Source organism: Delphinus delphis, chromosome 2 (assembly GCF_949987515.2).
Source record: "Delphinus delphis chromosome 2, mDelDel1.2, whole genome shotgun sequence".
NCBI lineage: Eukaryota > Metazoa > Chordata > Mammalia > Artiodactyla > Delphinidae > Delphinus > Delphinus delphis.
Genome location: NC_082684.1, coordinates 159,465,632 through 159,491,967, shown reverse-complemented (window position 1 = coordinate 159,491,967; position 26,336 = coordinate 159,465,632). Strand labels below are relative to the sequence as shown.

Below are 26,336 nucleotides of genomic sequence, written 5' to 3'. Positions count from 1 at the left end.
ATGACTCTCTCCCCATTCCAGAAGAACCAGCTAAAAAGTTGCTTCCTCTGTGACATCCCCCTCATCTGTCACATAGATTTAATCTTTCTCTTGTTCCCATGGCACTTAAATTTTTTAAATGAAAGTTTTAATTGAAGGATAACATATACAAAGAAAAATAAACAAATCTTAGTTATGCATTTCAGTAGTTACACAAAGTGAACATATCCCTGTACCCCTGTGAAAAGCACCTAACTCAAGAAATAGAACAATACTAGAACCTCAGAGTTCCCTCTTCCCATTTCCAGACACTTTACTTCCAGCCTGAATTTGAACATACGTTGGTTTTGCCTGTTTGAAACTTATGTAGACAGAATCATACAATATGGTCTCTTTTGAATCTAGATTCTTTTCCCTTGCGCCTCTGAGATTCACGGAAGATGCTGAACAGATGTAGTTCATTTGCTCTCATTGCTCTTCAGTAGTCCATATTTACCTATTCCACTGTTGATGGTCACTGAGTTGCTTCCAGGTTTGGGCTGTTAGCAAACAGTGCTATTATGAACACTTTTGTAGTTGACTTTTGGTACACATAATATAGTGTTTTTTATATCTTTCAGTTTTAACACTTCTGCATTGCGGTGTAATTATTACATTACATACCTGTTTCCCACACTAGACTGAGTTCCCTGAAAGGCTTTGTAACTTCAGTGTCAATTACATTACATGAGACATAGCAGGACTTTTAAAATATTTGTAAAGGAAGGAGCATCTAAAAGAATCCTTTTTATTTTAATATTTATTCCTTTATGTTTCTTAAAACCCTTAAACGTACTATTTTACCTTTCTTGTGGCCACGTGTAAGAAGCGGACCCATTCTTAATAAAAATATCTGTAGAGGGCTTCCCTGGTGGCGCAGTGGTTAAGAATCCACCTGCCAATGCAGGGGACACGGGTTCGAGCCCTGGTCCGGGAAGATCCCACTTGCCGCGGAGCAACTAAACCCGTGCACCACAACTACTCAGCCTGTACTCTGGAGCCCATGAGCCACAACTACTGAAGCCCGTGTGCCACAACTACTGAAGCCCGCGTGCCTAGAGCCTGTGCTCTGCAACAAGAGAAGCCACCACAATGAGAAGCCTGCGCCCCACAACAAAGAGTAGCCCCTGCTCACTTCAACTAGAGAAAGCCCGCGTGCACCAGCGAAGACCCAATGCAGCCAAAAATTAAATTAATGAATAAATAAATTTAAATAAAAAGTATCTATAGAAATACATGATCAAGAATGCTTTATTTACTGCAGTGATCATTTCATAATGTATACAAATATCAAATCATTATGTTGTACACCTGAAACTAATATATTGTTATATGTCAATATATCTCAATTTAAAATAAATGCTTCATATTAGGCACTGTACTGAAAGTACTAAAAGGCATTAGTGTTCCATGAGATATATTTTAGGTAGAATTACAGGATTACATAATTGGAAGGCACTTTAGGAACTGATTCAATCCATCATATTCATCATTACATTTCAGTAGGAAGTATCACATCTAAACCAGCACAGCTACAAGAAGGAGCTACTTTTTAAATACCTTTACCTGAATAACCTCAATGTCTTTTCTCCTTATGCTATTCTCCTTGATTGGAAATTCATAGTACCAGCAAATGGAAATACAACAGAAGTCACTGGCAGAAAAATTCTTATTCATCATAACTTAAAGACCAATGTACTGTAAATTCTCTTATTACATAAGCTTAATGAACAGTTGCTAAAATGAAGTCCTAGATACAAAATGAATACCCAAGCCCTCTTGTAAGTATGCACGACTGACTGGAACTGAAAAGATACATAATAAAAGAGCAAGGAAAGAGTAGAGGAAGCGGTAGATATTAAACACATAAAATCTCCCTAGTTGGACACTGTTAGTTTCTTACACTCTGCTGTCCTGGAAAAAATCCAAGCTATAAAGCAAGAGTTTTTTGCATTGACTGACTCCTGGCTCTGTCTACTTACTCCTGTACTTACTGCTACTTGACCCTGGGCAAATGAGTTAATATGGTTCAATTTCCTCATTGACAAACGCCCTACAGCGTTTTTGGAATACATATTATGTGCTTGGCAAGTATCAGGCACTCAGTAAGCCGTAGTTTTTATTACCTGACGGTAATCTAACAGCACACGATCTCAAAGTTAGTAAGCATCAGAAGCAAGAAACAAAATCCCAGCTCTCCCACTCCAGTCCAGCCCCACCTGGATACCTCTGAAAGGACCACTGAGTGTCTATCCCTTTGGCTGGAAGCGGATGTGGTGTTTTGAAGTAGCACAAAGTGCGACGCAGCAGCAAGGCGGGACTTCCGTCGCAACGGCTCCAGCATCTGCGGAACAGAGAAAACGAACCGGAACAAGTGGGAGGAACGCCCGCCGCCAGAGGGAGGTGTCCGGAAGCGCCCGGAACGGGGACTACATTTCCCACAAGCCCGCGGGGCAGGGCGAGGGGCGGGCGTCGGGGACCTTACCGGACAGGCCTTGCCCGGCAATACCAAGGTAAATGCCGGCACTGCGGCTCGAAGGGAAGAGTAACTTAGAGTCTGCGCCTAGATTTAAACTAGTCACCCTCCTAACCCCTCCCGAACTGACAAAGGGACCTGGCGACTTTGGGATTTCCGGGCAGCAGGACTCCACCCCCAGAACCTATAGCAGTACCCCCGCCTTGGGCCTGGGGGCGCTTCCTAGATGCCTGAGGACGCGGGGCGATGTGCTAGAAAGGTGAAGGCCCAGGGTACCTCTTTCTAGGGTTGATGATCCGTACTGGTCCCTCGTTCGGCCCTCCCCCACGCCCTGTCGCCCATTAGCTCGGGCTGGAGCTGTACGGAGCCCGGATCCCTGGGGATCGAAGTCGGGGTTGGTGCAAGGGAAGGTGCTCTCCCTCCCCCCGCCCAGTCTAAGTAGCGGGCAACCTCCCCTCTCCTTTGGTTGTTGCTCGGACGTCCTTGTCTCGGGGCGGCTAAAGCTGTCAAAGACCTGCGAGCCAAGCACTGCTAAGCACCTCCATCCAGCATCCCTAATCCTTTCATCTACCCTTTCGGGTGTTAGGAAGATTGCCGCTGGAGAGGCTAAGTAACTTGCCCTAGGTCGCAGAACTTAAATGGCAGAATTTAAGGTTCGCACCAGGTCTCTCTGGATCTAAAGCTCTTTGTTTAAGTCCCATCACCCTTCTCAAACCTTAACCTAAGAGAGGACAGGCGCTGGGGACCACAGTCATTTTTTTGCCCAGCGGTGCCTACACGCGCTGCAACCCCGCCTCGGCTGCCCTGGCGCCGACACATCGGTCGGGCCTGTTCAAACAACGAGCCCGGGGCCCTCCGCCGATCCATCTCGCTGCTCTTCTTTTCCGCTTTCTCCGGCCCTTTTCCAGGGACAGACAGACGGCGCGCGTCATCGCCAAGGCTGCTGGGCGGGTGGGTGGAGTTTGCTGCGCGGCGACGGTGGCGGTAGAGAGTGGGTCCCCCCAAGACTCTGGGGCGGGGCTGCGGGGAGGGCGCGGACGGACAGACGGACCTCGCCGGGATGGGGGGTGTGGCCGCTCCGCCAGGGTCCTGCGGGTGGGTCAGCGGCACAGCGACCACCAGTGCCCGGGGCCCCTCCGCCTTCTGCTAGAGATGCTCTTCCTCTCGGTGAGTTGTTTTTCTGTCTGGGCGGCCCGGCCTCCCCAGCCTAGGTCACGCCCCGGGGAGGAGGAAGGAGCCGGGCCATCTCAGACTGTGTGGCCTGGATAGGGCAGGGCCACGGGGAACTGACCAGCTGCGCTCCGGGTCCTCCTCCCTTTGGGCATGTTGATCCGCGGCTGCGCTCCATGTTCCAGTTTCATGCAGGCTCCTGGGAAAGGTGGTGCTGCTGCTGCTGCCTGATTCCAGCCGACAGACCTTGGGACCGGGGCCGGCGCTGGAGGCTGGAGATGGCGGACACGAGATCCGTGCATGAAACCCGGTTTGAGGCGGCGGTGAAGGTGATCCAGAGTTTGCCGAAAAATGGTACGTGCATGCCCGGCTGGACAAGCCTTCTGCAGAGGCTTGAGGCCCCAGTTTCTGAATCTCACCTCCTTTAGCCTTCTTTCTGCTTCTAGTCTTGCTTATTTAACCTACTTCTTCTTTTGCGTTGAAAAGGCATGTAATTGAAGGGGAGGTGTCGGATGGGAATTAATTGCCTGCTGATCTTTCAAGCCTGAGACAAATATATTATCCAGATTTTAAGCAGTTTATATTGTTGTCGAAAAGAAAAGTCCCTTAATGACTGCGGATTTGGGTATGTTTTTAAAAAATCTGGGATGGGGATGCCTAGGGCCGCATACTCATAAAGTCTACTTTTTGAAAACTTTTGATATGAAGGAAAAGAAAGGAAAGAACAACTATATTCATTTGTAAAACGATTTCTCTTATTTTAAAAGTACGTATATATTTATTACTTAAAAAAAAATACCTGTTCTATGGTCCTAGTGTTCTCTTTTTCATACTCGTATGGGACCTTTGCACCTTGGATGAAAAGTCATTGGAGCTGTTCTTTCATATTTAGCCTGTCGTTTCTCTGGCTTCTGTCAAGATTTTTCTCTTTATCGTTGGTTTTGAGCAGTTTGATTATGATCTGTCTTGGTATGGTTTTCTTCATATTAATGCTGTTTGGGGTTTTGCAGAGCTTTTTGAATTTGTAATTTTATGTCTTTGACAAATGTTGGGAAGTTTAAGGCTGTTATTCAAATATTTTTTCGGTGGAGAGGCTTGGAAAGGGGGAATTTGACTTTTCACTTCATATTTTTCTGCAATAAACGTGTATTTTCCCACAATAAACGTGTATTTTTTTAATGATACTTTTAACTACTATCATTGTTCCAGAGTGTAAAATTAACTGAATATAACACTAATATACTACTATAGTATTTAATGTCATGTTCCCTATTTTCATTAATTATCATTTGGCTAAGTAATGAATGTTCAATACTATTAACAAACATTCATTAAGTGCAGATACAAAAGGTTTTGAAAACAAATATACACAAAATAGCTTTCCTTTTGTAATCTCAAACACCAAATTGGAGGACATATGAGGAATTGAAAGAAGAGTGAATGAACAAAATGTAGAGAAATAACATAGGAACTTATTTAGGTATTGATTTTTTAAATGTCTGATGAAGAGAGTTTACATGAAGGCATGATTCTAAGAGTTTTGTTTAAATGGTACCTTCATCCTTACTTCTAAACCACACGTTTTTATATTTTTTGAAAATTGATAGAGCTAGACTTGATGATAGTTTGCTATCTTTGCTGACACCATATATCACTCATTAGGAAACCCATATAAGTGTAAATACAGTTTGTGTTTATATAACATTTAAGAAGGTATTGCCAAGTTAAGAACCTCTGCCAAAGGGCAGCTGGGTGGGGCAATGTTCAGTACTGTACTATTATCTCCTGAAACTAAACTGATAATAATTGAAGCAGAAGTATTGTTATAATGAATCATTAAATAGTTTTATAGTAAAACTTTTAAGTTTTGTCATCTGTCCTGGATTATTTTGCAGATATTCTTATAGTTTTTATGTTGCTTGTTGCTTAATCTTTATCTATGGCATAAAGTTATAATGAATCCTATAGCACCTATGTTTGGTATGCCCTTGACCTTTAGAAATTTATTTTCCTATATTATGTTTTAAACACATACATATCAAATGTATTGGGTTGGCCAAAAAGTTTGTTCAGATTTTTCGGTAAGATGTTGTGTGTGAGCACTTTGAGGATAGAGACTATACTTTATCTAGTGTCTTATACACAGAATATATTCAATATATGTTATTAGTTTTTGCTTTAACCTAATGTATATGTTACTCACCTTAACCAATAAACTTTTAAATCTCAGTTGATTGACTTACTGAAGATATTATGAGATGAGGCTTTTGATGTTTTAAATTTAGGTTTGTGTCATTTAAGTAGGTAACCATTTTTTTTTTTAAATAGGTAACCATTTTTAACTATAGTTTCTCCATTTTTTTCCCCTCTGCTATATAAAGACTGTATCATTGAAACACTGCATCTAATGGATATTCCTAAATGAGCATATATTGTGTAGCTAATTTATTATTGTGATTTTGGAATTAATTATTCACTCCTGGCCAAAACTGAAACACCAGCTCTCAGCTTGTCTGTGTTGTAATTTTCACAATTTTTATAAACTACTAGCTTTTGATTACTACATGTTATCAGATTATTATGCAATCTGTGAAGTTTTAAAAACATCTTTTTACAGTTTTAGTTTTTGTTTTTATAATAAATTTTGGAACAAAAGTAATGCACAATAAATGTAAATTTTTTTTAAATGCAAATAAGCAAAAAAGAAACTAGAAGTAATCTATATGCCTATGACAGCGATATCTATCCTCTTTTAACATTTTGACATGTTTCCTTCTACTCTGCTTTTTAAGTATATAAGTACTTATTTTGTAAAAATGGATTGTGCTGGGTATGCTGTTTTAAACTGCTGTTTAACTCATTTTATAGTAGATCTTGAAACTTTTCTCATGCTATTTTTTATATTTTTCTACAGTAAAAATTTTAAGGGCGGTAGTTATAAATAATCCCATAATTTATGTATATCATAATTATTTAGCCAGTTAGTTATTATAAAACATTTATATTCCAATTTTTCTCTCTCATTAAGAGTATTGCAACTTATAGCATTTGTTCAAACAATTTGAAAACTTTAAACATAAAAAAGTTTATTGATAACCTAGAAACATGTGAAGACTGATCCTCAAAAAATTGGCATGTCCAAAACTATGGAGGTAGGAAGTGAGAAATCTATTTTATCTTGGATTAATTCTTTTTCTATCACAGTACACACTGGTTGGCTTTAGCCAAAGTTCCTAATCCTCTGAGAAATCGGAAATTTGGCCAAGAGAAGTTGAATTTCTTACTGTTGCAGTTTTATTAAGCAGAGTATACATTTAACTTTCATTTGTGCTATAGTCAGTGTGGTTTGTCACAATTTTTTAATAGAAATACCTTATTACAGTTGCATGATACAGTTATTCTATATTTTATTTTTTTTAAATGACATTTGCCAGTTATTTTGGTTACATCTACAACATGTTTATTCTTTTATTCTCTTATTTATTGAACTATATTAGGCGTTGTTATTAAAGTGTAAAATTTCAGAGTTTTTTCAAATCAAAGAAATAAACTGAGCCATAACTTTTGTTTCTGTAAAATAAGAATAAATTATCTGAACTATTAATGAAATATTAAAAAATCACTGTTAGTAAGCTAAGCATTCGCTCATCAATTGTGTTCTCCAAGTGATCTTACTTAATGTATGTTTCCAATAGGTTCATTCCAGCCAACAAATGAAATGATGCTCAAGTTCTATAGCTTTTATAAGCAGGCAACTGAAGGACCCTGTAAACTATCAAGGCCTGGATTCTGGGATCCTATTGGAAGATATAAATGGTAATTTTATGTAGAGAGCTATGAAAGAATTTTGAGTTTAATGACATAATTATCATATGACTGTTACTTATGTGGTTATGGATTATTCTGTGCACAAAGTATTCTAGGTACTGGATACATTTTTATCCTCTGTGTGCTCTTTTTTTTTTTTTAAACAAGGGTTTTTTTTTAAAATAAATTTCTTTATTTATTTTTGGCTGCGTTGGGTCTCCATTGCTACATGTGGGCTTTCGCTAGTTGCAATGAGCGGTGTCTACTCTTTGTTGCAGTGTGCGGGCTTCTCAATGCGGTGGCTTCTCTTGTTGCGGACCGTGGGCTGTAGGCGCGTGGGCTTCAGTAGTTGTGGCACGCAGGCTCAGTAGTTGTGGCTCGCGGGCTCTAGAGCGCAGGCTCAGTAGTTGTGGCACACGGGCTTAGTTGCTCTATGGCATGTGGGACCTTCCTGGACCAGGGCTTGAACCTGTGTCCCTTGCATTGGCAGGTGGATTCTTAACCACTGCGCCACCAGGGAAGCCCCCTCTGTGTGCTCTTAACACAATTTCACACAAATAGGAAGGTCTTGGGGAAGAAAAGAAGACAATAAAACCAAAAGAGGTAGATTTATCAAAGATATAAGAGCATTTTCAATTAGTGTTTCCTTTTATGGAGTTTGTTCTTTTTATTATGGCAAGAATAAGTCCCAAACTATATTAAAGGGACTATATTAAAGTCCCAAACTATATTAAACAGACTCTCCTGCCTCTTTTACCTGCCAAGAAGAAGAGTGACCTCTTGCTTGTCAGGTGACCTTGTTTGCTTTGAGCTATTGAGATAATAAATAACTAGGAGCATGACTCAGGTTCTGCCTTACTTTTTCTCTAAGCTGTCACTCCTGTCCCACTGTACTTGAATAGAAATTTCATTTTTAATATATTTAATAGAATCACAGAACACCGCTGCCATGTTTCCAGTTGAGTAACATTTGATGTTCTTAAACACTATTGAAGAGGTGACAAATGTCTAACAGGATGTCTGATGTCTAACATGACCATACGTCATGTATGTCAGGAACAGAGTGTGCTAATTGGCAGAGTAAGTCTTTAAGAGCCACATGTTTTGATGGCTAAGTTTCTTCACCCTGCATTGGAAGTTCTTAAACTCCTTTGGGTATTTCTTTCTTTTTTTTTTTTTTTTAACATCTTTATTGGAGTATAATTGCTTTACAATGGTATGTTAGTTTCTGCTGTATAACAAAGTGAATCACCTATACATACACATACATCCCCATATTGCCTCCCTCTTGTGTCTCCCTCCCACCCTACCTATCCCACCCCTCTACGTGGTCACAAAGCACCGAGCTGATCTCCCTTTGCTATGTGGCTGCTTCCCACTAGCTATTTTACATTTGGTAGTATATATAAGTCCATGCCACTCTCTCACTTTGTCCCAGCTTACCCTTCCCCCTCCCCGTGTCCTCAAGTCCATTCTCTATGTCTGCGTCTTTATTCCTGTCCTGCCCCTAGGTTCTTTAGAACCATTTTTTTTTTTTTAGATTCCATATATATGTGTTAGCATTCGGTATTTATTTTTCTCTTTCTGACTTACTTCACTCTGTTTGACAGTCTCTAGGTCCATCCACCTCACTACAAATAACTCAATTTCATTTCTTTTTATGGCTGAGTAATATTCCATTGTATATATGTGTCACATATTTATCCATTCATCTGTCGATGGACACTTAGGTTGTTTCCGTGTCCTGGCTATTGTAAATAGAACTGCAACGAACATTGTGGTACATGACTCTTTTTGAATTATGGTTTTCTCAGGGTATATGCCCAGTAGTGGGATTGCTGGGTCATATGGTAGTTCTATTTTTAGTTTTTTAAGGAACCTCCATACTGTTCTCCATAGTGGCTGTATCAATTTACATTCCCACCGACAGAGCAAGAGGGTTCCCTTTTCTCCACACCCTCTCCAGCATTTATTGTCTATAGATTTTTTGATGATGGTCATTCTGACTGGTGTGAGGTGATACCTCATCTTTGAGGATTTCTTAGTCCTGTACTTTTCTCTAAGATCTTTATGACTAGTCATATTAGGTTAAATGTAAGAGCAATATGTTACTTAAGCTGTTTGAAGAAAACTTATTTACTTAACGATTTTCCTCAGAACTGACCTTTGGTGGAGTTAAACTGCTTCTGGAAAGTGTCTCTAAATTGAGAGGTTTTCTTTTTAGGCAAAAATTTCAAAGGGCTCTTCTCATTATTTGAGACTTTAAAATTTTCCTGCCCCTCACATTTTCATTTTTTTTTAGAGGTAAGAAACCTTTTCCATTTTTCAAGTGTTCGACTCTTATTTTTTAATATAAATTTATTTATTTTTATTTATTTATTACTTTTGGCTGCCTTGGGTCTTTGTTGCTGCGCGTGGGCTTTCTCTAGTTGCGCCGAGCGGGGGCTGCTCCTCATTGCAGTGCGCGGGCTTCTCATTGCAGTCGCTTCTCTTGCTGTGGAACATGGGCTCTAGGCGCGTGGGCTCTAGAATGCAGGCATGGGCTTCTTCCCTGGTGGCGCAGTGGTTAAGAATCCGCCTGCCCATACAGGGGACACGGGTTCCAGCCCTGGTCCGGGAAGATCCCACATGCTGCGGAGCAACTAATTCTGTGCGCCACAACTACTGAGCCTGCGCTCTAGAGCCCGTGAGCCACAACTACTGAGCCCGTGAGCCACAACTGCTGAAGCCCAGGCGCCTAGAGCCCGTGCTCCACAACAAGACAAGCCACCACAATGAGAAGCCCGCGCACCGCAACGAAGAGTAGCCCCTGGTCGCCACAACTAGAGAAAGCCCACGTGCAGCAACGAAGACCCAATGCAGCCAAAAATAAATAAATTAAATAAATTATTTTAAAAAAATTAACCAAAACTTCTGTTCATTTGAAACATGACTGTGACAGTTCATGTAGTTTCTAAAATGTTCATTTTTGTCACTGTTATTTATAATGATATAAAGACTTTTAAAGAGTTCTTAGCAAATAATTATGAAGTCTATGGTCTGTATAATCTATATAGAGATTATAGAGACTATATAATGTAGTCCCTATAATCTATGATCTATAGATAGGTTTTATACTAATTAGTTTTAGCTACTATTTAATTTGCCATTTTATTCACTGTGATATTTTTCTTCAAGGTGGTGCATTTAAAGAGATCCTTTGGAAACATTAATATAGCTTTAAGTAAAGCCTGTTTTAAATTAATGATCCTATAGCAATAACTATAAATTGTATTCTGAGCAATTGAAATCAGGTGTCTTTCTGTAGTTAATTGGATATTTTTATTTCTAGGGATGCTTGGAGTTCATTGGGTGATATGACCAAAGAGGAAGCCATGATTGCATACGTTGAAGAAATGAAAAAGGTAGGGAAAACAATTCACAATAGAAAATAAAACTACTTAGAGCAGTTTTTTAAAAAAAATATTTATTTATTTATTTATTTTGGCTGTGCCAGGTCTTAGCTGTGGCCCACGGGATCTTCGTTGAGGCATGTGGGCTCTTTAGTTGCAGCATGAATGTGGGATTTAGTTCCCCGACAAGGGATCGTACCTGGGCCCCCTGCACTGGGAGCACAGAGTCCTACCCATTGGACCACCAGGGAGGTCCCTATTTAGAGCAGCTTTGATTTAGTTTTGTTATCAAGCAAATTAGCTGCTTTGTTTTTAGGAACAAAGAGATTGTAATGTGTTAGAATATAGAATCTAGATTATTGAGCTTATCAGGGCTTTATCTGTCTCATCAAAGTTCATCTTAAGGTAAATGTTTTTTCCTTCAGATGTGTCACATTGTGGGGACATGCTATTTTCTTTTCTTTTCTTTTTTTAAATAAATTTATTTATTTTATTTATTTTTGGCTGCGTTGGGTCTTTGTTGCTGCACGCGGGCCTTCTTGAGTTGCGGCGAGTGGCTACTCTTCATTGTGGTGCGCGGGCTTCTCATTGCAATGGCTTCTTGTTGTGGAGCATGGGCTCTAGGCACGTGGGCTTCTGTAGTTGTGGCACACGGGCTCAGTAGTTGTGGCTTGTGGGCTGCGCAGGCTCAGCAGTTGTGGCATATGGGCTTAGGTGCTCCGTGGCATGTGGGAATCTTCCCGGACCAGGGATCGAACCTGTGTCCCCTGCATTGGAAGGCGGATTCTTAACCACTGTGCCACCAGAGAAGTCCCGTGTTTTCATTTTTTCATCTTTCTTATCTTTCTCTATCGTTGACTTCTGCAGAAAGTATATAGATAGGAATCTTTTCAAATACTGATTTCCCTTACTCAGGAGTGTGGGACTTAACTGGGCTGTCTTGAAAACATTTCTGTTTTCAAACTTTTTATGAGAAATACGTAAAAAGACTGCCCAACAGTATTCTCATACAAGTGTTGACTCATAAGTTGAGATGTTTCTATCACTGGATTTATCAGTAACAAGCATTTTTCTGTGAATGTAAAAATCCTTCAGAAGCAGAATAAGACAAGGATGCTTTTAGTTTCTCTGGTAACTAGTTAAGAGGGCATTCTTTATTAACTAGCTCTTCAAGGAGCAAATTAATGAAGAAATCATGGATTTTTAAAGATGATCTTACTGCCTTTTTATAAAGGAACATTTGTATTGATATGTTGGTAATGGATCAGAAGTTGTGAAATCTAGATCTGTATAATAATCTTAAATAATCTTTGAACATAGAGAAAATATGTAAAAAAGGAATATTTTTTTGCCAGATGCTTTGATAGTATTAATCTCTGTAGTAATTTTTATTTGGTAGATTCAGAGTAATTTGTTTTGTTTTAATGTCTTCTACATTGCTCAAAGTTGTGCACTTTGTTACATTTTCACAATTTTTATTTGGTGGACTTTGTTTTTCTATAAAAGAGGTCAGAGCGTAGTTCTTTTGGCTGTTAAGTGTATCAGTAGCAGAACAAAGGAGTCTTTCAAAAGCAGAGAGAGAAAATAATGTACAGCTTTGGTTTGATAACATTCTTTTTTCTTTAAATATTGTTATAATCTTTCCTCATTCCCTCCATTTTAACTATTTAGTGGTAATTACTTTTAATTGTATGTTGTAGATTGATACAGAAAAGACGTGTGTATATATATATCCTATTATTTAAAAAAAGAAAGAAAACGAATAATGGTATCATATTAAACATACTGTGCAGCTGCTAGCTTTTTGCCTGTAAAAAAAAATTTATATTTTTCCAGTCAGCACACACAGAACTAATCATAGTCTTTTTAATATCTGCAAAATATTCCATATATAGAAATACTTTATTTTGTCAGTCATCAGTTGATGGTTCTTTATTTGAATACTTTTTCACCTAATTTACCTTGCTCTTTAAACTTGATGATTCTAAATTGGCCCGTAGTTATGAAGATGTCTGAAAGTGGTTGCCATTTCCTACTTTACTTAACACCCTTTTAAAAACACTACCTTGGTGTTAAAGAACACACAATAATTTTACTCTAACCCCACAATTTTCTATTTTATTTTACATTAGGGCCTTTAGTGCTTAATGCACAATCTATAGCTTATTGTATAAAATTTTACACGAAGCTTATGTAAAATAGTTTTGAAAATGAGAACGCTTTTAAATCTTTACTTGAAATTTTCCTAGGGTGGTATAGGCATCAATATGTAATTAACATAGATACTTTCAGGAGTCTGTAAAAGCACTTCAAATCTCAAAGTTATTGGTAAGTAAATTATAAATATATTATTTGGTGCTAGTGTGGATCACATTAATAGTTGGTTTTCACAGGATTTGTTTCTTTTGATTACAGATTCTTGAAACTATGCCAATGACTGAAAAAGTTGAAGAATTGCTACATGTCATTGGTCCGTTTTATGAAATTATAGAAGACAAAAAGAGTGGCAGAAGTTCTGATTTAACCTCAGGTTGGACTCTTTTACCTAGTTTTTCGTTCAGCAGCTGATACATTATGCATGCATTAATATTTATATTATATGTCTAATTTTTTTTTTTTACTTTCACATGCCAGTCCGAGTGGAGAAAATCTCTAAATACTTAGAAGGTAGGAATAATGAAATCCATGTGAAACTTTGGTTTAAAATTTATATGCCAAAAGAACTCTGCACAAATTTGTATAACTTATGGGCTTTTCACTCAAGAGTTTTCTTTCAAGCAAATACATTGCACAAACTTCCAAAATATTATAAACCCTAATTTTTTTTTTCAGAGTTTTAAAAAAAAATTTATTTTATATTGGAGCATAGTTGATTAACAATGTTGTTTAGTTTCAGTGTACAGCGAAGTGATTCAGTTATATACATATACATGTATCTATTCTTTTTCAAATTATTTTCCCATTTAGGTTATTACAGAATATTGAGCAGAGTTCCCTGTGCTATTCAGTAGGTGCTTGTTGGTATAAACCGTAATTTTTACCCTTAGGTTATTAAAACATGACAGACGGTTCATTTGTATACAAAATTATAACAGAATTCATGGTTTTATTTTTATGATTCATATTTTCTATTTTGATTTATTAATTATATTAGCTATTATATTGCTATGGCTGAAATGACTTGCTAGCTAATTTTAAGTGAATATGCTTATAGTATGGTTTAACTCTAGTGTAGCTAGCTAAAACAAGACGTCAGTGAATTCACCTCACTTGGTCTTTTTTTTTTAGAGTTCTGTTTTCATGTTCTCAGTAACAAATTGAAAGTCTTATCTTTTTACGTACTAGCAGGAGCTGAATAATCTGCAGATTTGCTGGTATTAACCGTAAACATTTGCTCTTTAAATTGTTTTAGAAAATAGAGTGAAATGAGCTCCTAAGAGTCATTCTAAATGACAATTATATATGTTTTAAATAAAACTCAGCCTGCCCATCCTTTTTTTTTCCTGGCATTCCATTCAAAAGGCATCTTCTACTAATTGATCAAAATATTAATCTTCCTGTTCTGTCATAAGGCCTGCAGTTTGTGTCCGCCACAGTAACTGATGGTGACTTTTACTGGGCATAACTCTGTACCACACCCTCTGTTTCTGATTTGTCTACCTAGAGGGGTCAAATATTAACAAATAATCTTCTTTATAATTCATAATTTTTCAAGTCAGAAAAAAAATTAAATGTTTTCTGTTTGTGAAGTGTGTTATTAGGATGCAGAGGGGAATAAATCAGGACCTGCTTTGGTTGTGTCCAGCTGACTGCCAGAGGCAAATGTTGAAACAACTATAGCTATAAAAACAAGGAAGAGTGAAAAATGATAATAAAGCCTCAGATCCATAATCCCTTAGCTATAATTTAAGAGTTCAAAAGGCTTGATAAAGCTTTTTTGATAACCCGTTTGAGAGCAAAACCTGTCCTAACATTACCAGGAGGAGCAAACCTTGACCTTAAATGACATGAGGCTATTTTAAGTTTTTATCCTATTTTGTACGGCTATTATATTTTGCTACAAATATCTTAATTTTTTTTTTTTTTAGTGAGAGCCACCTTAGACTCTGTTGAAGGTGTCATATACTATACATTATGTATAGTATATGACCTTTGCAAAATTAGAAAACTCTGGATTTCAAATTGTATCTAGATCCAAGAGTTGTAAGGGATGCGGACCTATACCATAATTTATTTAACCTGTACCACTCTAATGGAATTTAGATCGTTTCCTCTTCTGATCTTCAAAAGATGCTGCTGAAAGTAACCATGTACAAATGTCACTTTACATATGTGTAAGCATATCTGTAAGAAATTATATTAGAAATATAATTGTTGGATCAAAGGATGTGGGCGTTAGATAAGTGTTTCCAATTTTGTAAGATATTGCCAACTTGCAAGACAGTTTGCAATCTTGAGTTTGTTTCTTAAATAAAGAATCTTGTTAAAAGTAGCCGTTTAGGTCCAGTAGAACAGATTATCTATGTCACATGGGCTTTTTCAGAATATATATACATAGTAAGTTTTGAAATCAGGAAGTGTAAGCTCTCCAACTTTGTTCTTTTTCAACATTGTTTTGACTATACTTCTTTTTTCTGGCCGTGCCACACGGCTTGCGGGATCTTAATTCCCTGATCAGGAATCGAACCCATGCCCCCTGCAGTGGAAGTGCAGAGCCCTAACCACTGGACCACCAGGGAATTCCCATTTTTGACCATTCTTGATTCCTTGCATGTCCCTATGAACTTCAGAATCAGCTTGTCAGTGTTTGCAAAACTGGCCAGCTGGAATTTTGTTAGGGATTGCAATGAATCATAGATCACTTTTGGAAGTATTGTCATTCAACAATATCGTCTTCTAATCCATTTACTTAAATGTTCTTTAATTTCTTTCAATTGCTAGTTATTTTATTCTTTTGCTGCTATTGTAAATTAAATTTTCTAATTTCATTTTTCAGTCGTTTGTTGGTAGCTTGTAGAAATACAATTAATTTTTCTATATTGATCTTGTATCTTGCAACCTTGCTTGACCATTTATTAGTTCTAATAGTTTTTTTGTAGATTACTTAGGATTTTCTATGTATAAGAGCATGTCATCTGCAGAGATCATTTTACTTCTTCCTTGTCAGTCTGGATGCCTTTTATTTATTTTTCTTGCCTGATTGCCCTAACTAGAACTTCCAGTACAGTATTAAATAGAGATGACAAAAGCAGACATCTTTGTCCTTTTTTTAAAAAATTAATTTATTTTATTTTTGGCTGCGTTGGGTCTTTGTTGCTGTGTGCAGGCTTTCTCTAGTTGTGGCGAGCGGGGGCTGCTCTTCATTGAGGTGCGCGGGCTTCTTATTGCGGTGGCTTCTCTTGCTGCAGAGCTTGGGCTCTAGGCATACGGGCTTCAGTAGTTGTGGCACATGGGCTTAGTTACTCTGCTGCATGTGAGAGCTTCCTGGACCAGGGCTCGAACCCGTGTCCCCTGCATTGGCAGGCGGATTCTTAACCACTGCGCCACCAGGGAAGCCCAGACATCTTTGTCTTGTTCCTTATTTTAGCAACAAAACATTCAGTCTTTTAACATTATGATTCTAGTGAGTTTTCTTAGATGCCCTTTATCAGATTGAGGAAATTTTCTTGTATTCTCAATTTCTTCAGCGTTATATTCATGAAAGAGTGTTGGATTTTGTCAAGTGCTTTTTCTGCATCCGTTGTGATAATCTTGTGGCTTTTATCCTTTAGTCCATTAATATGGTGTACTACATTGATTTTTGGATGTTGAGTAGGGCTTACTAGTAATTCTCTGTGCTTTCTGCAACTCTCGTCACAGAGCTGCTGTGATGCTGTCAAGTAGTTTTGCTGCAACCATCCATTTGATGGGGGTTTTGGGGATTCCCTGATGCTTTGTTTTGTTGAAGGTGTCTGTGGGTGGTGAGTGTTTCTGTTTTTTATTTATTTTTTTGTCAATTGTTATTATTTTTTATTTTCTGGTTGTCAGGGAAAGAGTAAGGGAGATCCAAAAGCTATGCTGCCATCATGATTCTCTAAGAGAGAATAGACCATAATGCCTATGATAGAGTTGAATTTTTACTCCTTAGTTCTACTAATTAGGGAATATAATAAGAATAAGAATATAGGCCTGACTGTTTAAGATGAATGGAGATTTTATATGTTATTTGGGATGCATGGGAGCATCCAAAATGGACTTGTATAATTGAAAATAAAGCCCAGCAGTTTATGGAGGAAGACCACTGTTTTTGGCCAAGAACCACTTAGGATGCCTTCAGTATCTCAGAGTTACGGAACTATAATTCCCAATATCACAGAATGGGGTCTAGTAACCGTCAGCACTGGCATCACATTGGAGCTTTATGGCAATCCAGAATCTTAGATTACCCCAGACTTACTGATTCAGATCCTAACCTTTTAACTAGATCTCAGGTGATTCCTATCCATGTTAATGTTTGAGAAGCTTCCATGTATTTACTCTCAAGGTATGACTTTGGGTAATAGGACAATTTGCCTTTTTAAGTGATTAATCACATTTACTAATGCTTTTTTTTAAAAAAGCTTAACTGTAAAGGCATAATAATGTAAGTTGTGCACCTGAAGCCCTAAAGGTAATAAAAGGATAAAAAACTTTTTAGGGGCTTCCCTGGTGGCTCAGTGGTTAAGAATCCACCTGCCAATGCAGGGCATGCAGGTTCAAGCCCTGGTCCGGGAGGATCCCACATGCCACGGAGCAGCTAAGCCCGTGCACTGCAACTACTGAGCCAGCGCTCTAGAGCCTGTGAGCCACAACTGCTGAGCCTGCAAGCCACAACTGCTGAAGCCTGTGTGCCACAACTACTGAAGCCTGTGTGCCTAGAGCCCATGCTCCGCAACAAAGAGAAGCCACCGCAATGAGAAGCCCACACACTGCAATGAAGAGTGGCCCCCGCTCGCCACAACTAGAGAAAGCCTGCACGCAGCAACAAAGACCCAACACAGCCAAAAATAAATAAATAAATAAAGTTATAAAAAAAAACTTTTTAATGTAGTCCAACTATAATATTGATAAGATTGCTTTTAGGGCCAAGGCTATGTATGTTTTCAGCATGCTAGCCTATAGCAACTGTCTCTTCATTTACTGTGTATTAAAGATCATCTCTTAACTTTACATTTTGATCGATGTTACCTTAAAATAATTTATCCACTGTCTTGTTCAGAAAGGATTTAAGATAGCTTTATCATTTTGTTGTGAACTGATAACTGGAGGAATTAATGTAATGTACATATATTTACTGTCAAAGAAAATAATACTGTTCATTATATGTTAAAATTCTAACATTTTACTTCAAGATTATTTTATTAGTTATTTGTGAATTACAGTATTATTTTAAAATTACAACATGATTGTGTGTTATAGCATTACAGATTAAATGGTCATTTCATATTTTAGATCTTGGTAATGTTCTAACTTCTACACCAAATGCCAAAACTCTTAATGGTAAAGCTGAAAGCAGCGATAGTGGAGCTGAATCTGAGGAAGAAGAGGCCCAGGAAGGCGTGAAAGGAGCAGAACAAAGTGATAGCGGTAATCTTTGGGTTATGAGCTAATCACTCTACATTAACTAAGGCGAAAGGCTATGGAGAGGTTTGGACTTATTTGGCATTGCGTGCAATTAGGGCACGTGGAGGGATGTGGGCTATTGACCCTATAACCAGGTTCGTTGTGGACCAAGAGGCTCTACTACAGAGTTCAGGGACAGCCAACCGTAAGCATAGATGGGTTGATGTTAATTGAAGGCAAACAAGGATAGGCCACTCCTCTAGATGTAAAGCCTGAAATGCTGCATTAGAAATGTATTCATTTAAGGTATTGTTTCCAATATAAATATGCGTATGTTACCAAGGAGACAAGTTAAATTCTCAGTATCTTGTCAAGAATGGCATGGATTCCAGAGAATAGAATGCAAGCAGAGATTCTGATGAAGAGAGAACATTGGAATCGTGGGGTTCTGCATTAGGGGGGCCTTGTGAGTAAGAGTACCAGTGATTCTTGGGGAGACTAGTTTAGAAAGGGGAGGCAGAAAGACACTAAAACAAGCCATACAGCTTAGTTTTGCCTTCACTTTCCAGTAAAGGCTGACAAATAATACCTTCTTTGAAGGCTCTTTTTACTGGCTATGTAGACCTATATATGGCTGGGTCTCATAGAGCAATTTGCCTATGCCCGAAAGAGTGAAAAGACCTCAAGAGATTTATCTCTTAAAAGGGGTTCTAGAAGATTCACAGGGAACTGAAGCAGTTTTGAAACCAACAGTTTGGGTGAGCTCTCAGCATATAATTAACCCCTTTTTAAGGAGCACCCCATCTCTCTGATCCACGTAGGAAGCCCTTCAAATGGATTATGATAGGCTGGGGAAATGACTACCTGATATTAGAACATAGTGTACAGAAGTTTTCCTACAGTGAATTTTTATGAATCTTTCCATTTTCACATAAAAGATAAGAAAATGATGAAGAAATCTGCAGACCATAAGAACTTGGAAATCGTTCTCACTAATGGCTATGAAAAAGACAGCTTTGTTCAGGGTGTACAGAACGACATTCATGCCAGTCCTTCCCTGAATGGCAGAGGTGCTGAGACAGTAAAATCTGCAGATCAAAACTTGGAGCAAACGGAAGAAACTGCTGTCTGCGTTCACCAAGGTACTGTCACATCAAAGTTGTTTCTCTGGCTTCTTTCTTATGAATAATATATTCTTTTAATAATTTTAGGATATTTAGGAGCTGTTGAGAATTTTAAAAACCTCTATTCAGTAACATGTTAAGGTTTATTAATATTATAAGGGTTTATAGCTTTGAAAGACCAAAATAGGGCCAAGGCTTTTATATTTTTCTTGAAATATTTTTATTGTGTTTTTATATGGAATTTTAAAATAAAATCTTTGAAATTTTTACTTTTATTACTGATGTTTCTTTTAACTCACATCTCTAATTATATGATACTTTTGTTCTCAGGTCAGCAAAATAAGGTATAGTCGTTTCAAAAGTTACGGCTCTAGGAGTGAGCCTATAGTGTGTATACAGTGAATTATTGACATTGCTGTAATTCACTAGAGAAACCAAGAAATACCATTTCTTAATATAACAACCAAATGTGCACAGTTGCGTCCCAAATTTAGGGTCCTAGCCGGTAGTCAGTTTTTTCTTATAAAGTTATTAGGTTTTTATAAGTTTGATCTGGACAGTGTCTTTTTATAATTCCATGATAAAATACTTTGTAATCTTTTTACATAAAAATTACTGACTAAATTTAAAATTTTGGTAAGTTAAAAGAAAGTAAATCAAATTTATCTCCCAATATGAAATGGTAAATCAAATTTATCTCCCAATATGAAAATAATATAGAGCAGATAAATTTTGAAAATGTAATAAATGCATTTGTCTTCAAATAGAGAATAATTATTCTACCCGGACATTTGTATATATTTAGATGTAAATGATGATCATGTTGAAGATGTTTCAGCAATTCAGCATTTGACGAGTGATTCAGACAGTGAAGTATACTGTGATTCCATGGAGCAATTTGGACAAGAAGAGGTAAAAATGACATTTTTTAATTGGTAAATTTTCAAAGTGATATCAGAATTCCATGCATAACTTCTGTTAATAACAGATGTATATGCTGTTCACCACTTTGAAAACATACCTCTAACATGTTTAAACATTTGTATTTTGTTTTTTTGTGAATTAAAAAATATATAAAATTCCTGAATATTCAAAACTGTTTAAATATTATAATTTATAATGTATTTACAGTTATAAATATTCTGAGAGAGGTGGGATGGGAGGCAGAAAGTGAACTCCTTATGCTAGTCCTTATGTTTGAGACATTGATAACAGTCAAGAAGACTGAATAATTTCAAACAAATAAATCTGTTCTTCACATTGACTAAATACATTGGACTGAAGTTTTTTTTTTTTTTTTGCCGGCACGCGGGCCTCTCACTGTTGTGGCCTCTCCCGTTGCGGAGCACAGGCTCCGGACGCGCAGGCTCAACGGCCATGGCTCACGGGCCCAGCCGTTCCGCGGCATGTGGGATCTTCCCGGACCGGGGCACGAACCCGTGTCCCCTGCATCGGCAGGCGGACTCTCAACCACTGTGCCACCAGGGAAGCCCTGGACTGAAATTTTAAGTGGAAGTACTTTTCAAATTTCAGTTAATTAAGATTTGGTATTGAAAACTAACATTTGGAAAACCATTAAAAGTACATGAATTTTGTATTTTTCTCTTTGACAACTTTTTCTGATAACGACCAGGGTGGTTTTGACGGCTATATTTATGTTTGTTGTTTTTACATCCTCCCCCTGGTCTTTCCCCACCCCTGTTCTAACACAGTGGTTTTTAAATTTATTTTATTTTAAAATTAAATTAAATTATTTTTTTATTTTATTGAATTATAATTGATTTACAGTGTTGTGACAGTGCTTTTTTTTTTTTTTTTGCTGTACGCGGGGCTCTCACTGTTATGGCCTCTCCCGTTGCGGAGCACAGGCTCCGAACGCACAGGCTTAGCGGCCATGGCCCACAGGCCCATCCGCTCCGCGGCATGTGGGATCTTCCTGGACCAGGGCACGAACCCGCGTCCCCTGCATTGGCAGGCAGACTCTCAACCACTGCGCCACCAGGGAAGCCTCATGACAGTGCTTTTTGAATACAGTAACTCTGGATATTTAAAATGTTTCTTGGATGAATAACTGAGTCATGAGCACAGTTCACTGCCAAACGTCTCAGTTCTTTGCTGAGATGTGTATAAATCATCTCTATCCCATTTCTCCCCTACAGATGGGAGGCAGAATATGAATTGAAGACATTTTTTAGAAAAATAATATTTTCTATAATAACTTTAAAAAAATACCGCTTTATAAAACCAATCATTCTTCTATTGTCATGGAAACCTTGTGGTGTATAACTACATGCTTTACATTTGTAGTCTTCAGATAGCTTTACGTCAAACAATGGACCATTTCGCTATTACTTGGGTGGTAATCCCAGTCAGCCCTTGGAAAGTTCTGGTTTTCCTGAAGATGTTCAAGTATCTCCTGGGAATGGCAACAGGGGAGACACACAGGCGGCAGCAGTGGAAGGCAAAGGTGAAGTAAAGCATGGAGGAGAGGATGGCGGGAATAACAGTGGAGCGCCGCACCGTGAGAAACGGGCTGGAGAAAGTGAGGAATTCTCTAACGTCAGGAGAGGGAGAGGTGTGTAGCACTTGTTTTTTGTTCTCACTGTCTTTATAAACGAATTAATGAAATGGGGAGGTTCTAGATAGGAGAGGCACCAGGACTGTCCCTCTGCAAAGGGAATGTTGAAAGTTATCCTCGCGGAACATCTGACCATTTTCCTTTATGTCTGGTTCTCTCCTTTGACTCTACAGGGCATAGCAGTGTATTCTTTGAAGGTGTGGGAGAAAATATGTCTACTTCCACATCTTTTATGCAGTGTTTTAAGGTAGCCAAATTTATGTTTTATCACCTCCTTGAACGCTCACTGATTGCTCCAGCTGTGCTGCTGCTTTTTTCCTATTATAGGTGAAAATCTGAATTCCTTATTGTTTCCCATTTCCCCGCTTAGGTCAAAAGACATCATTTCAAGCTGATAAATCAAGTAATAGAGATAAAAGAACATTTAACAGTACAGAGGGAAACATTAAGAATATTAATGTGATCAGGTAATAAAGAGTTGAGTGGGGAAGAAAAGTAGGAATATTAATTTACAGTTGTTTATAGTAAGGAATCAATAGGTACTGTCAAAACAGCCATTTGAACAAAAACAAACCTCTAATTTATCAGAAAAAAATACACATTTTTAAAAAAGCAGTGAAAACAAACCATGTAGTAAAACATTTTTTAAAACCCGTAAAACAATGCATAATATAAAAGACTTAAGATCAAATGTATTTGTGAAAGCAGTACAAGTAAAGAGGCTCTACTCACCTACTTGAAGAAGAAGGTATTTGGATTGGTTCACAAAGCAAAGCATAACTTCATGCTATAGTCTACAGAAAGTAAAAAATAAAAATATAGGCAAAGGTATCTCACACAAATGCACATTAAAATAAGACAAGGTTAGTAATCTTGATATCAGGGAAGATTAATTTCAGGACAAAAAGCATTAAGATAAAGAGGGCCACTTGTAATGTTAAGGTGTGCAGTAGAGACTTAAAATTGTTAATATTTTATATAACATCAACACTTCAAAAAGCAAAATCTGCAGATGATATAAGGAGAAATAGGGAAAATCATATTAATATTCAGGAGACTTTAATATACTTTTTTTGGTCTATATGAGAGTGTAAGGACAAAAACATAACTAAGAATAATGAGAACCTTACTTAACATAATTAATTTGGTAAATCTTATTGGTAGTTATCAAACTGTGTACCATGATACCTATGGAACCTCATAATTCTAGATGCTAATTTTTTCTTTGTTACCCTTATGACACCCAGGCAAGAAACTCTGGACTGTATTTCTTATTTATTGTCACCATTGTCTCCCCTTTTCTACATTTGGTCCATCAGATAAAACTGTAATTCATTCTCTCTAATGTCTTCCTTTCCAATTTGATAGCCAGGCCAAGCTTTTCGTTTTTCACTGATTCAGAAACCTCTTAAGCTTGTATGACTGTTCTTATTTTCTATTTAAATACATTCTCAAAGTGATCAGGATAATCTCTCTGTTTTTCTTTTGTTTTTTTTTTTTACTAAGACACGTTCTTCCTATTGAAGAATATACAGTATTTTTTGTCTGTATATATGCCTATATATATATATAGGTCTGCCTATAAAGCCTACACTCCTCACCTTCACATGGAACTTGATTCAACCTGTCCTTTGCTCTTCCTGACGTTATCATCCTCATGTTTTCATCACTCTCCTTTTTAGCATCTACCTCAAATAAGTAAAGAAAATCTTCCCACTCCCACCACCGGCTTGCCCCTTCCATGTCTATGTCTTTCCTATCGTTTGGCATAGTCTTTTGTCTCTTCTTTGTTGATATTTGACTATCCCTTCATTCAAAATTCAACCTAAAGGAAAAAAATAGTGCTTTTGGGGAGTCTTTCCTAATAATTCACATTTAACTTTAATTAGTGGAATACTATATTATTTTAATATCCTTACACTTTTACACACATTCCTTTTGCCAGGACTTTTATGTGCTCTGAATATAGGATAGGTTAATAAATCTTGATAGTATATTATAAAGCAGTAGGGAAAAAGCAGGCTCTGGGGACCCCTAGGGTAAGATAGTCAAGTGTATGATGGTCATAACATGTCCCCCCCCAACCTAATTAAATGAAGAAAAAAGAAGAAAAAAATATCAAGGAATATGGCAACAGCAACTAGATAAGGGACTCATCCTCGTACCATAAACTTTGCAAAGTATCAGAGAGACAGGACAATTAGAAAGAAACTAGAATAGATAGGAAGTTCTGTTCTCTATAGAAGCAGTGAGAATGAAGGTGAGTCAGTGAAATTTTGAAACAAACCTCTCAATTTAGTGGGAAGCAGACTGGAAGCCATAGTGGCTCGAGGGTGAAGACTCGGAGTGTCCTTCTGGAACTCTTTTGGACACACAGCCAGAATGAGTGTAAGACTTGTTATTATTTTTCTCTTCCACCTCTGGTTGAGAAGGAGGCTGGAGAATGGGGCATAATCTGATGGAACTAATCACCTCTTGTCACAGAGGCTTAAAAAAAAAGAGAAGATACAGGGAGGATTGGGTAGCCTAGTGTCCAGGTCACCGAATTTCACATACCCTCCCGTCTCCCCTTCCCCTGGGGACAAGCAGAACCACAGCCAGAGCTAGAAGAAACTGGGGTTTGCTTTCAGACATGACCTCCCTCTTCTAGTTCTGACCTTGAGGACACTGAGGGAGGCAGGGGGAGATAATTGCTCAGTGATAATTCTCTGTCACTGCCAAAGGCCATCTGGCCTCTTATATGGAGGAAGGATCTGAAATATAAGGCCATCTATCATTTGAATATATATGTCATTTTATATATATATATCGCTGATCCAGGAAAAGTCCCCAACACAGGGCATTTCACAATGTACAAAGAAAGAGAATAGAAAACAATTCCCCGGTTACCTCAGCCCCTACCTCTAGTCCCACTCAGAAGAGCCTAATATAGAAGCAGCAGACACTGATGATATCAAGCCTACAAGGTCAGGTCTGGGGCTACATACCAGTAGGGCAATGTCAATGTGGCAGGAAACCCACTCTATTTAGGTAGATTGATAGAGGTGCCTGTGTCATAGATAAACAAGCTGATAAAAACTGACCTGGGAACTATGTAGAAATCCTACAGACAAGGAAAAAATAAAAAGGAGAGTGGAGAGGGGGAAAGGCACTTAGGATGCAAACAAAAGATCTGTTTTGGAAGAATATATATGCCAGAAAACAGAACATTTTAGATAACCAGTATTCCTCACTCAATAAAGATATAAACACTTACAAATAGGAGATCGAAGCAGAGATGATAAGGCCTAAAAAAAGGAAATTGCATAGGTAGGGGGAAAATTGGAGGCATAAGTCATAGTTATATAAGTTATAAATACATTAGAAACAGTGAAGAAGAGAATTGACATGGCAGAAATGCAAGTCATTCATTTATTCAAGAAAGGCAGCTTATACAGTTTGGGCAGAGGGCCCCTCTTTACAAGAAAAAATACAAATTTGTGAATATTTAGTTAAGAAAAAGGTCACAACGTATTACTAGAACCTTGGATTCAGGTTTCTTTCTTTAGGTAATTTAACAAAATTGTTTATATGAAACGCTTCCTGTTTAAAATCTGACTTTACCCACCTACAGCTCTCTACGGCTCCCAGAAATCACAGGGGCCCGTACAGGGGAATGGGCTGATACTCCTGTCTTTGTGAAGGCGGTTTGAACACTGAGTATTACAAAGGACGTAGTAAAGTGAGCAGAGACAGCAGTAGTTCTCTGGCACCATCAGAACCCACTGACAGACCATCACAGAATATGTCAAGCTCTTAAGGATGCAGGAAAAAACTAAGCCTGAAATTCGACTTCCACTTTTTTTTTCTGTGTAAATTCCAGACCAATAGCTGAGTTCAGGAATGACCACTTCAAATTTTACTTGCTTTCAATACAAGAGTAGAGGTCTTCTTGAAAATGGCATCGAGCATTTCAGTGTACTCTTTGGGGTTTAACTTGGCAGATGGCTCCAATTCCATTTCACTTACAGCCCCAAACACTGCTTGATGCAAGTTCAGTTTTGGGAATCCTGCTTCTGTAGGGTTCCAGGATGCCAAAGGGCAATGAGGTAGACAATTTTCTGTTTATTATTTAAAATAAGACTTACGTATTATATTAGCAAGCATGTAAAACTTGTGATGTTCCATTTCTGCAAGGGTAAGGTAACATA

General features: G+C 38.0%; 1 protein-coding gene across 7 annotated transcripts in view; it reads left to right on the top strand.

The window, feature by feature from the left end:
• Positions 1 to 2,470: 2,470 nt before the first annotated feature.
• The window catches only part of ACBD5 (acyl-CoA binding domain containing 5), a 36,298-nt gene continuing 12,432 nt past the window's right edge, over positions 2,471 to 26,336 (top strand). The window contains exons 1-10 of one of the 7 annotated variants that reach the window (XM_060006070.1): positions 2,471 to 2,531; positions 3,850 to 4,018; positions 7,360 to 7,480; positions 10,803 to 10,875; positions 13,279 to 13,393; positions 13,498 to 13,530; positions 18,334 to 18,468; positions 19,383 to 19,586; positions 20,374 to 20,480; positions 21,876 to 22,143. In XM_060006070.1, coding sequence (XP_059862053.1) covers positions 3,943 to 4,018; positions 7,360 to 7,480; positions 10,803 to 10,875; positions 13,279 to 13,393; positions 13,498 to 13,530; positions 18,334 to 18,468; positions 19,383 to 19,586; positions 20,374 to 20,480; positions 21,876 to 22,143 — 1,132 coding nt within the window. In that variant the 5' untranslated portion in view covers positions 2,471 to 2,531; positions 3,850 to 3,942. Of the gene's footprint in view, positions 2,532 to 3,289; positions 3,446 to 3,545; positions 3,662 to 3,772; positions 4,019 to 7,359; positions 7,481 to 10,802; positions 10,876 to 13,278; positions 13,394 to 13,497; positions 13,531 to 18,333; positions 18,469 to 19,382; positions 19,587 to 20,373; positions 20,481 to 21,875; positions 22,144 to 22,319; positions 22,394 to 26,336 lie in introns of those variants that run through there. The other 6 variants (XM_060006072.1, XM_060006066.1, XM_060006071.1 and 3 more) reach the window with 6 other exon arrangements.